We start from the raw sequence: 12,918 nt of genomic DNA, 5'->3' as shown, positions 1-12,918 counted from the left end.
TTTTAAAGCGTTAGATTCTTCAAACTTACTAAAAAACTAAGAACAAATATATTTTATTGTTTTATACCAAAAAGTATAGGTATAAGTATTATCATCTACAAAAATTAATTAATTCTGAGCGTATTTATTAATCATATTATTAAGGATATTATATATATTCTTTCAAATTAAATAATACATTACAGAAAAAGAAATATTTTTTGTTATTCATTTTACCTTTTTCTATACTTAATTTTTTGAAATTTCTTAACTTTTTTATGGTGGTAAATAACCGCAGATATAAATGTGACAAATAATATAAAGAAAAGTATAAAATATATTAAAAATTCCATAAACTGCATTACGCAATCTATATGCAGAATCTTTACATTCCTAAATCCCGTCCCTATAACTTTTTTTACTTGTTTATTTTCTTCTTTTACCACTAACTCAAAAAATACACCTAAAGGAGAATTCTTCAGAAAACCTTGTAATTTATCGTACCACCCTTTTGAAGCAACATTCAATATCTTAAACATTCCTTTTCTAAGTCCATAAGAACCAGATAAATCTAATATGAGTGACAATAACAATAATAATAACAATACTAAAGGTAAGGAAATTCGTAATGCTAATTTTTTACGCATTATGTTTTTATAAGTTTTATCACTAATTGTCCTGTTATTTTTAAGAAAATATATATAATCTAGTTCTTTGAATATTTTTTTTTCAAGACAAGAATATTTTTTTGTTTCAAATATATTAGATTTATTTTTCATAGTTTGTTTAATGCTCCGCTCACATTTTGATGAATTACCATTTAATTGTTTTCTTTTTACTAGATCCCCCTTTTCATTATTAGACATTCTACTTACTAAACGTATTTTATTATTTCCTACTTCGTCCTTTAACCCTGCAATACATAAATATTTATCTTGATTACTTTTTGATAGTATTCTATAACTTCTTGTAGTTAATTTTCTATCATGTATGTAATTATTTTCCATATTTTTCTTAAATATGCACTAAAAAAAATTAAATAGTTTTTATTTAATGTATAGTTAACTTCATTTTAAAAAAAGTATTAGTAGTAATAAAACAAGAAAAAATGAATTATTTATATGCTGTTAAGTAAAATAATAATACCAGATCATTGTTAAAATGGCATGTCCATGTAATAAGGATAAACGAATAAATTTTAACAAATAAGGTTATAATAGTACTTCTTTCCATTATATATATTTTTAATATTATATATATTCAGTAACGTAAATATTACGATTAAGATAGTATTTTTCAAATGATGAAGTATAATATATAATTTATTTAATTTTATTCCCTGTTGTCATTTATTCTTTTGTCGAAACATAATAAAATATATATAACTATAGTCTTATTTATAACAATGATAAAGAAGAATAACTTTAATAATGTATTATATAATTTCTATCTTATGGGTATTTAAAATAAAAATTAATTCATATTAAAATAAAACATTTTTAATTCATGCATAAATGTTGAGATATATGATATAATTTTTTAATACAGTAGATTAATTCAATAAATATATTATTAATCCTTCTACAAAATAAAGTAAAACAATAAAAATATAAGAATACTTAATTTTTCTGAAAACTGAATTAATTTAAAATATGTTATATACAAACTATGATACATATAAAATATGGAATATATTGAACATGGAAGGTATAGAATATATATAATATAATATGTATATAACATAGAGAATACTCTGTTCTATATGTTGAGATAATAACAAATATATTAATAAATGTTTTTTTATTAATAATTATAATATAAAAATATTGTATTTTGTCAATATATAAAGTTATTTTTTTATAATATTAAGTATTATGATCATACAATAGTAGTAATAATACCAAGATGAAAAAATATTTTTTTACAGTTCATTGTATTATATTTTTTATGACACTTTCATAAGTTTCCATGTAATCATGAACTTCTTTATGATCTGTAATATAATTAAAAAATAGTTTTCGTAATATACTACCAAACATATAAAATAATATATATATATATATATATATAGGTAATTGAATTATAATATTTTAATTTTGTATAATATATAAAAAAAAATATAATTTTTAATTATTTTTAATATATATCACTAGTTGTAACTTAAATATTTCCAAATTCTACTACTTCATTTTTTCTTCTTTTTTCATTTTTTGAAATATACATAATAGAAGAAATATAATTAAAAAAATGAAAAAAGTATAGCAAAAGAAATAAACTATACAAATTTTTTTTCATGAACTATGCTAACATCAAAATGATCTTGTTGGTATAGTATTTAAGTTTAATTATTCAAGAATAAAAATATGTAATATTTTTAGTCATGTATTTTTTTTATCATAATTATTTAACTAATTTTTATAATGTACAATTAAATAAACAACTGTGTAAGTATAATAATAAACTAGTAACTTCAGGTTTAATCTTATAAGTTAACGTAATATAATGACACATGTTTATTAATAATCCTATACTAAAAATGTTTATTGATAATAAAACCATCCAAATTATGAGTATTTAAAAGAAATAGTATGAATCCCACTTCAGAATGGTAAACCCTATATCTCTATTTATAAATTACATATAAAAAAAAAATTATTTTTTTTACTATTATTTTATTTAAACAATGATCATTATAATTATAAAAAAATTAATAATCAATCTAAACTATACATATTTTCATATAAACTTGTGATAATATTAAATCACTACTTAATATATTTATACACAAGCATAAAAAATAGTATATATATATAAATAAATACCTGCATATAATGAAAAATTTTTAAAAAATATATATTTATTTCAATTGCTAACTATATTTTAAACTGTTAAATATATATAACTTTTTTGAAATTTACATTTAAGTTAAAAATATATATATATTTGTACATAATATCTATAAATACGTGATAAAATTAAATTCATTAACGTAATATTTGAACAAAAAGGAATAATAAAAAATTATGTAATATATATATTCATTTTCAATTTGATATAAGTTTAATTAATTTTAGATGACTTAAATTGAAGCTACAATAACTATAATTATAAAATAATTGGTATAAAGCATAACTGGAATAATTTATAATCCCCAAGATATAAAACTGTTATATATAACTTATAATTATAAAGTATATTATTTTATTATATTCTTATCATTCTCATATTGAAGTTAAAAACATATTTACAATAATTATGTCTTATTGGACATTGATCTTAAAACATATTTTATAGAATAAACATGAGGTGCCGTTTCATTAAAAATATATATACATATATAAATATATCGAAACAACATAATACATTAACTTAGTTTTATTAAATGAAAAAAAAAACACATTTATTTTTCATTTAATGCTAATAATTCATTTTCTTAATTATGTGAAAAAATAATTATTTTAGAGTATAGAAAGATATCAAATAGAAAGAAATGCTTTTTAATATATATATAAATTGTGCGTGTTCTATTACAATATATGAACTATTCTATTATTTATTCATTTTGTAGCAAATATATATGTTTTTTACATAAATATATTTTAATACTCAAATATATACATTATATAAAATATATTCAATTATTTTGACATAATTATTTAAAATACTAATTAGAACACATTAGAATATAAAATATAAAATAATAATCCAGGAAATTATTTTTTACTGTTGTTTATTAAAAAAAAAACAGTTATTCCTACTTGAATTTATAAAATTATAGCTACGCATGTCATTAGTATATCGCTGAAACCATTACCATTATTAATTGATATTAAAGAATTATTTATACAAAAACATACATAACTTATTATTTATTTACTCAGCAATCAACTTAATTTTATTATATTTTTCATTATTTCTTAAAATCTTATAAATCGCCACTAAAAACATAATAGATACCATAATCATAAGTACGATATATAATATTGAATAAAGATAGGGCTGTTTATCCTTTATAAAAGTTTTTATACTTTTACATATTTCTTTCAATAATGTAGAATTTTCAATAAGTTTCCATGTATTTTCCAAAAACGTTAACTTAGGTAACACGGGTATTCCAATTCCCAACAAGAAAAAAAGAACAAAAAGGAAAACTCCAAATCCGTAACTTCTAAATTTTACTTTTTTTAAACCTATATCACAAATTCTTCTGTGTTTTTCAAGAAAATAATCATAGTCTTTTTTTTTTATCCACTTCCTTTCAAAATGGAAATGTTTCCCATCAAATATTCCTTTATTGAAGTCTATAACTTCTGTATAATATTGCGCCTTATTAAATAAACCTTTATTGGATTGTTCATTCTTTCCTTTTCCTTCCTCATAATTACCATATATATTCTTTTTTTCATTTAGTCTATTATTTGGAAACGTTCCCTTTAAACATACATTATTTGAACCATTATCAAGTTTATATTTTGCTAGTGATCGATAATATCTTGTATCTAATTTTTTACCAGGGCAACAGTACTCATCCAGAGATTTCCTAAATATACTCTAAAATAACACGGTAAACAATTATTATTTATATGAATATATAATGTAATGCTATAAATCAGTATTAGTAAAAGTAAAACACTTCAAAAATAAATAATACAACTGTCCTTAAATAGTATAAGCACACCAGGTTATTATCAAAGTACAATATCCTAGTTAAAAGGAGAAACGTAACAATTTTAACAGTAATATGTAATTTTATTTTTTTTTCCATCATATAAATTTTTAATATTTTAATATATACAAGAGAATAAAATTAAAATAATATATTTCTAATGATAAAGAACGCTATATATACATGAAATTTTATTTTTATAATTACTTCTTACATATTTAGTAAAATGCATATAACTAGTTTAAATTTTACTATATAAATAATATAAAATATCATTAATTAAAATAAAATAATTTTAATTGTTTCTTAAATATTTAAAATATATAATATATTTAAATAAGGGAGTTCACTAATTAAATAATTCTTTTAATAATCCTTTTCAGTATAAATTAAGTGATAAATAAGTAAAATCACATTATGTGGAAATACTGAGTTTATATACTACACAGAATGTAGAGAATATATATATAATATATCTACCTATATATTAATACAATAGTTAATAATTTAAAAAATGATATACTACGAATAATTATATTTTATAATCATAAAATTTGAAAAAAATAGTTAATTTTAACAAAATGTTAATTACTTTAAAAATATTATAACGATAATAGAAAATATATAAAAAAACAACATTTTGTATTATATCCATTGTAACACATGCTTTAGTTAGTCTTTGAGCACAAAAAATATTTTACATCCTATAATACATTTAAAAAACAGAATTTATATGGTACTACGAAATTTATTTCGAAATATATATTTTATAGGTATAAAAGATCAAATACTTTTTTATGTATCACAATTTTTGAAAATTACAGTTATTAATAAAGTTTAAATTATATCAATATTTATAAATGAAATTATTAAAAATTTTACTACTTAATTTCTTGTTTTTAATTAATATTTATATTTAGAATAATTCTTTCTCTAATAAAAAAACAAAAATCTCTAATTCTTGAATTAAACGCATTATTATGGGAATAAACATACTTCAGTAATTTATTTCACTATTATTTCAATTATGAAAATGCATATCTTCTTTTCTTATAAATTTATTATATCATACTATTCAAGAAATATATATACAATAAATTTAATCAATAATGACGAAAGTGCAATAGTAAAACAATAAATATTTATTTTTTCCCACTTATTGATAAATTAAGAAAAACACAAAAATAATAATCTGATACATATTACTCGTTCTAGATGATAAACTTCTACACAATTTTTTTTGGATATTTCCTATTAATAATCCCCATCGTAAGGAAAAAAACTTTTATATGTAATATTTATATTACTTACAGAAAATAGTATTATATTTAATGTTAATAAAAAAAAGAATGAATGAAAGAAAGAAAAAAATGTTTACAAAATTAAACTACTGGTTTATCTTTATTTAAGTTTTCCTAAGTTTTTGTCATCCGCATTGACATATTATTCATTATTTATTACATAAATAATATATTTTTATAATGCTTTATTATGGAATAAATTAAATTAACTTATTTCTATCTTTAATGTATTACCTGTTGATATATATTTTTATTACTAGTATGTTGTACACATTCGAAACATAATATGTAACATAGATAGAATAATAACTATTATATAAAGAATTCTTTTTTTTAAATTTAAATATTTTTTTTTATTATATAGATTTCTTAGAATTATTTATTTGTTAGCTTATATAATATTCGTAATTCTATTTATTTATTATTTCAAATAATATTTATTCAAAAGTTTCAAGTTTTAAGTTAAAGGATTATTCAATAATACTAAAATTAACTTTTTCTGATAATAATGTACATTTATATTATATCTAAATAATATTATAATTTGTATTTATATTTTCATATTTAATAACAAAGCCACTATTAGAATAAATTTGATATTCTTATAATCCTAATAAACAGTAATATATAATAGAAAAAAAGGAACATCTGTAATTGCAATTGGTTGTTAATTTATTCTATTTTTCTTTATAATTTTTTTAAAATTATTTAACATATTCGTAAGTTATTTTATTTATTTTTTTATATCAATTCTGGCAATTTCTCATATTCTGAGTAAATTTATCAGACAAAATTTTTCACAGTATATAATCATATTTATTTTTCCTATCATACTCTCTTTCGGAATTCTTTGTCACTTTTATGTATTTCACGTCACTCAAGCTTACCTATATAATATCCTCACATAGTTCTTTATTTTTTAAATGTATTCAAAAATATTAAAATATTAATCCAACATTTAGTTTATTTTTCTATTGTCTGATTTTTAATGATTTATCTTACATTAAATTTTTTATTTTAAAAAAAATACAATTTAGTTTTTTTATATATTTATTTCTACTTATGAGAAGCAATTATTTATACTAAATAATTATAGTACACAGCAAATTCAATAATAATGGAAGAAATTTTTTTATTATTGGAGTAATATTTATTTAACTATATGAAAATATATTTTAAGTTTTCTTAAAAGTTCATAGCAAGATTAATACAAAATCTAATATAACATTAGCAACTACTAAATTATTAAGGATGGAGCATATATGTTTATAATATTATTCATAAAATAATTCATTTCATATATCTTCATAGTCTCATTATAAATAATGCAATATATTAAAAATAACGTCCCATATATATATAATAATGCTATATTAATAAATACGCAACATAATAAATTCTCAATGTATATATAGATCCTGTTTATTTTCTTCTACCTATTTAAAAGACATCTTTCTCAATAATGATTACACAAAGAAAAAATAATATTTAAATTATTAGTATGTGTATAAATAAAAAATAAATTAATCTACTTTCCATATTCATGTACTAGTGAACATAATTGTTCGTTTTTAAATTAAATAAAGATATACCATTGTATATTTAAATAATATTAAGATAATTAAAGCAAGATAATACTGTTGTTCTGTATATATAAATTATAACATGACAATTAATATTAGAATTTATATTACAGCTATATATTTATAAATACGTATTGAATTATTTATTATCATTTCCTTACATTCTAATAGGAGCATTATTATTTATTGTAAATGCTGATATATGGAGAAGACATATATGAATAATATAGTACCGAATTTAAAAATATAATAATATAATTTATTATAATAATTTTTTTTGTTTATAAAAAATAAAATAAATGTTATTTATATATCGTTATAACATAATATATACATTATAATTTATATAAATATGTATTGTAATCTCATTTGCACATATATACTATTCATATGCAGGAAACAAAAATGTTTCATAATAATTTTTTTCTATTTATTTAAAATTATTTTAGAAACCCCACTACAAATTGTTCTGTTCAAATTAATTTTTATAACCTATTTTTTTACTTTTAAAATTTAATGAAATAATTCGAATCTCATAAAAATTTTAACTACTGATGATTGTAGTAACATAAAATACAGTGATTTCTATAATTTGAACTAAGTACAATAATCATATAAATTTATTATCTATATGTTATATAAAATTATTTAATTAATGTAATTATAGATAATAATATTTTGCAGAAGAAATATATATTTTTTAAATAAAATATATTATATTTATTGTATATTTTTTTACTAATCTATAATATAATGTAATATTTCTAATAGGTTATAAAAAAATTAGCATTAACTTTAAGGTTCTATATTAATAAGCATAAAATATTATTTGTGCAATATTTCCATGTGTTAGTTATATTCTCATTATATTATTTATTATTCTTTTTACTATATAATAAAATATTCCAAGAATTAACCGTTTCATTTTTTACATCATAATGAAAATATAACTCTAATCCAGAATTAAATGTAAATTACTATTTTTCTACAGAATAATAACCTATAGAAATTCTTCCGTTTTCAGAATATAAATTTTCATTTTCAGAAGATTTTTCTAATAATTCATATGATTCTTCTGGAATTATGTTCTCAATTATTCTTTTATTTTTATTTAGACAATTGTGAATCCGTGGTCCAAGGGGACTAAACTATTATATAAAATGAAAAAGAATGAAATATTCTATATATATATAACAATAATAATATATTAATAAAAATTAAGTATACCTTTGTTCGGACTTTTTATAATTTTTAACGATAATTTATATAATACCTTATACAGAAGAAAAAAAGTAATAAGAAATGCTCCCAAAATTGTAAAACTAACCAATAATGCAGCCTTCAATTCAAGTGAAATAGAGCAAGAATAATTAGTTGTCTTTCTATCACATAAAAAAATGTCACCTGTATCATTTTTTAATAGTTCCCACAATTTCTCAATGTACATCTCCCATAATTTTATGTTATTTTCACTACTAGAACCATTAAATATATAATGATTTTTTTTTTATTTAACCATTCATTCAATAATTCACAGTGCTCAATATCACTAACACTATCATTTATTAATATAGTTAATGTATCTTTTTTTTTATAATTATTATGAAGCTTACAACCAATTTTATATAAATTTTTATATGTATCCCTTATAGTACTTAAAAATTCATATGATGTTCCGGAAGTGCTAAGATCATATTTTTCATCAAAATTTTCTAAAATTTTAACTTTCTTTCTTGTTTCTAATATCTGAAAAATAAAAATAAAAAAATAAAACGAAATAAAAGTGAGAAAATACAATTATATTAAACGTTTTAAAAACTTAATGCTAAATAATATATACAATATAATATTCAAGTTGATTCATAACATTTATAAAGTATATTAAATGTATTAATATATATTTATCACCATCTTTTAAAAAGTCTACTAAATGTGATTAAATTATCTGTGAGAAATTGTAATATTCACATATATATTTGTTTTTATTTTATTTAAAACGCATATTCATATTTACATTTTTTGCTCCAATGCTTAAGAAATTAAAATATAAATTTTTTGTTAGCACATAAATTATTATTAAATATTAACAATGAAATAATAGAATATGACTTATGTATTAATACTTCTTTTAATATTTTAACAAATACAAAACGATTTTTATTCTATAAATCTTAGGGAAGCTCATATTTGTACATTTTTTGCATTAATTACTTATTATATATATATTCAAGAATAAATTGTTATTTATATAAAAATTTAAATAAAGTATTATTTTGTATAAAATTTTATATTTTCCAATAAATTTATTTCAAATATAACTCTTAAATATCATTTATTTATAATCATAATAGAACAAATATAATTTTTTATTTTATAATAATTCAAAGATAACAAAAAACATATAATAATAATTAAGTGCTTTAATCTACCATTTATTATGACATAAACCGTAAGCAACAAACATATATGTATATATTACATGATCTTTCTTATTGTAATAAAAATAAAACATAAATAAAAGATTGAATTATTCTATAATTTTTTTCATATATTATTATGTTCAATTTAAAAAGGCTATTCGTTCAAACATCGCTACTCCTCTAGCATGCTTATATTTTAACTGTAAAAGATATAATCTAATCATTTTTTCATTTTATTTTTTTTATATTTTTATATATGTATAACATTAACTCATGCAGATAGGGATTAATAAAACATAAAAGTTCTTTTAAAAAAAAACTTCAAAAAAAACAAGTAAAAAATTTTGTTCCGAACTAATTATAAAGATTTAGAATTATAATAACTTTAATATTGTAAAAATGAGAAGAATTAATAAAATCCATTTTATTTCATAGAAACCCATAAAAAATAAAAATTTTCTTCTTGGTCTTAAAACTATTATAAATTTTTATAATAATTAAAGCATGAAATGCATTTCGGTAAATATAATAATATTATATTCACTTATGATAATTTATAGATATTGAAAAACTAAATGGTGTAGGTAAAATTAAAAAATTTTTAAATATTACTCAAATTCATTTTATATTTCCCTAAATATAAGTAAAAAATAAAAAGTATCAGTATAAAATGGAATTTTTATTTTTTTTCGAAATAAACAAAAATTTTAATATTATTAAATATAGTTAATATATAAATTATAATTTCCATATGCTTTCTTTCTCCACAAGGCCTTATCATTTATCAAATTTATAAGCAATATTTTCATCAAAAATAGAATTTAGAATTTTAACAATTAAACTAAAAAAATAATGTATACATTAAAAATATGCACTTTTAAAAATTCATATTTTTTATATTGAAATTACAAATATTTGAAAAATATATATATTTTTATTTTCAATTATATATGACGATGCAGACTTTTTTACTGTTACTTCGTCATTAATATGATAATATTAGTAGTGAAATATATTAAGGACATAAATATATATATAATGTATATTTAAATACAAATTTAATTATGTATATGCATCGCAAAGTGTAATTAAAATATATTGAATAAATTATTATGTTTAACCAACATTAAATATAATTACTAATTTTTTTTTAGAAATTCAATTTTTTTGAGTATATTTTTTATTATATGTAATTATTAACAAAAATACGATTTAACTTCCAATTATGTTTATATTTAGAATATTTAAATAAATCACTTAAAAAATGTTGGTTAATAATATAGCAAAAGCAAAATTAGCATGTTATACGCCTTCATTAATATATAAATATTTATATAATATCAAATTTTCTCTATATATAAATTATTTTCTCTTTAAAAATAAATTTTATTAAATAATTTTTTTACATTAATATATTGATTATCAGATTATAACTTAAGCATAAACATCATTCGTATATTCTTATATATTTATTTACTTCGTACTTGTATTATGAAACAAGATATTTTAATTGTACTAGAAAACGCAATTTTAATATAATTTGAATGTTAGCATACACTTATTTGGAAATTTCATTGCTGTTTTTCATATAACTTTTATATATATAATTTGAAATTTATGCAATTATATATCGATTTTCGTTATGCATAAATATTTTGATTTTAATTATGAATATTAATTCATATTAATTTTTTATATTATTCATTAAAATGTATTTTTACATATTTATATTATAATCTATATAGATTCCTTATGTATATTTGTATTTTTTTCCTCTTTTTTGAATATAAATAAAAATTATAACATATTAAAAATTCAAAGAATAGGAGAAAAATATTATTTAAAATTTTATTATTAATTGGTTTAAGTAGCCTAATACACAGTACACTATAATGTACCCTAATGTTACATAAAATATCAATAAATATCATTATATTTAATGTAATTATTAGTAAAATACGACAATAATAGTACAAATCACATTAAGAAATTATATATAATCTTTCCATCATATCAACCCCAATTAATGATATTTAGAAAGAAATCTAACAAATAATCTATTGATATTTTTTAATTATTTCCCAATAATTTAATCATATAATAGTTTAATAAATAAATATATAGATTATTTAAAGATAAATTTTAAATATATCATTTATTTGAGTAATTTGTTAAACATTGTGTAAACATCACAAATATAATAATAATAATATAACATTTCAGATAAATACTTCTATTAATTGTAATGATTTATAATTTCGAACTTTATGAGCATTTATAAATACTGTAAATTTAAAAAGTATATTTTTTCTCTCTATATACGTAATTTCACATTTAGACTATATAAAAAATTAATTCTGTTGAAATGTCTTTTAGAATTCGCACCTTATGTAAAATATTCCGTGTAAACTATGTTTTATAGAATAAATATTTAGTTTTTTTATTCTATGAAAAAAAAAATATATGTATGTATCACTCTTACAAAAATTATTCATATACATACACTGAGTGCAAAAAAAAAATATTTATTGTTAACATAACAATACTGATTTATTTTCTCGAATGAACTATGTAAATAATCATTTTATACTAGATCCTGGTAAAAAACAAAAAGCAAAAAATTCTAGTCGAATAGAAATTAACACACTCCAATAAAATTATATAATTTATTTCATTATATATCAATTTTAACGCATATATGTATATTATTCATGATATATATTTTAACACTAAGCTGTATACATGAAAACAAATTATTTAGTTAAGCTTAAGATATTCCTTAAAATATAACTTAAAAATTATTCTGACAAAAATTCAAATTAACAAAAGAAATAAGAACATATTTTTTTACAGTCTCCCGAAAAAAAAATAGGTATATATAGGAGTATTCTTAAAATATAAATAGTTACTGTTAGAATTGTTAGGTATAATATCAATGATTTTACTATAGGTTAAATGCATCTTTAAAA

The 12,918-nt window shown here is 18.0% G+C and overlaps 2 protein-coding genes and 1 pseudogene across 3 annotated transcripts; all 3 read right to left on the bottom strand.

The window, feature by feature from the left end:
* Window positions 1-212: 212 nt before the first annotated feature.
* Window positions 213-1,212, bottom strand: MKS88_000083 (fam-l protein; the record flags this gene model as incomplete). Its single annotated transcript, XM_067219415.1, has 2 exons — window positions 213-1,004; window positions 1,126-1,212. The coding sequence occupies 2 exons, from the start codon at window positions 1,210-1,212 to the stop codon at window positions 213-215; spliced, it is 879 nt and encodes a 292-aa protein (XP_067070241.1).
* Window positions 1,213-3,852: 2,640 nt separating this feature from the next.
* MKS88_000082 (fam-m protein) lies at window positions 3,853-4,744 on the bottom strand (the record flags this gene model as incomplete). Its single annotated transcript, XM_067219414.1, has 2 exons — window positions 3,853-4,530; window positions 4,658-4,744. The coding sequence occupies 2 exons, from the start codon at window positions 4,742-4,744 to the stop codon at window positions 3,853-3,855; spliced, it is 765 nt and encodes a 254-aa protein (XP_067070240.1).
* Window positions 4,745-8,506: 3,762 nt separating this feature from the next.
* MKS88_000081 lies at window positions 8,507-9,440 on the bottom strand (annotated as a pseudogene). Its single transcript has 4 exons — window positions 9,438-9,440; window positions 9,046-9,275; window positions 8,857-8,911; window positions 8,510-8,677 (listed from the first exon to the last, which is right to left on the bottom strand). Coding segments are annotated over exons 1-4 (456 nt in total).
* Between the last annotated feature and the right edge of the window lie 3,478 nt (window positions 9,441-12,918).

This window comes from Plasmodium brasilianum (genome assembly GCF_023973825.1).
Source record: "Plasmodium brasilianum strain Bolivian I chromosome Unknown PB_00_02, whole genome shotgun sequence".
Classification (NCBI taxonomy): domain Eukaryota; phylum Apicomplexa; class Aconoidasida; order Haemosporida; family Plasmodiidae; genus Plasmodium; species Plasmodium brasilianum.
The sequence above is the reverse complement of the archived record's forward strand: the minus strand, read 5'-3'. Positions and strand labels throughout refer to the sequence as shown.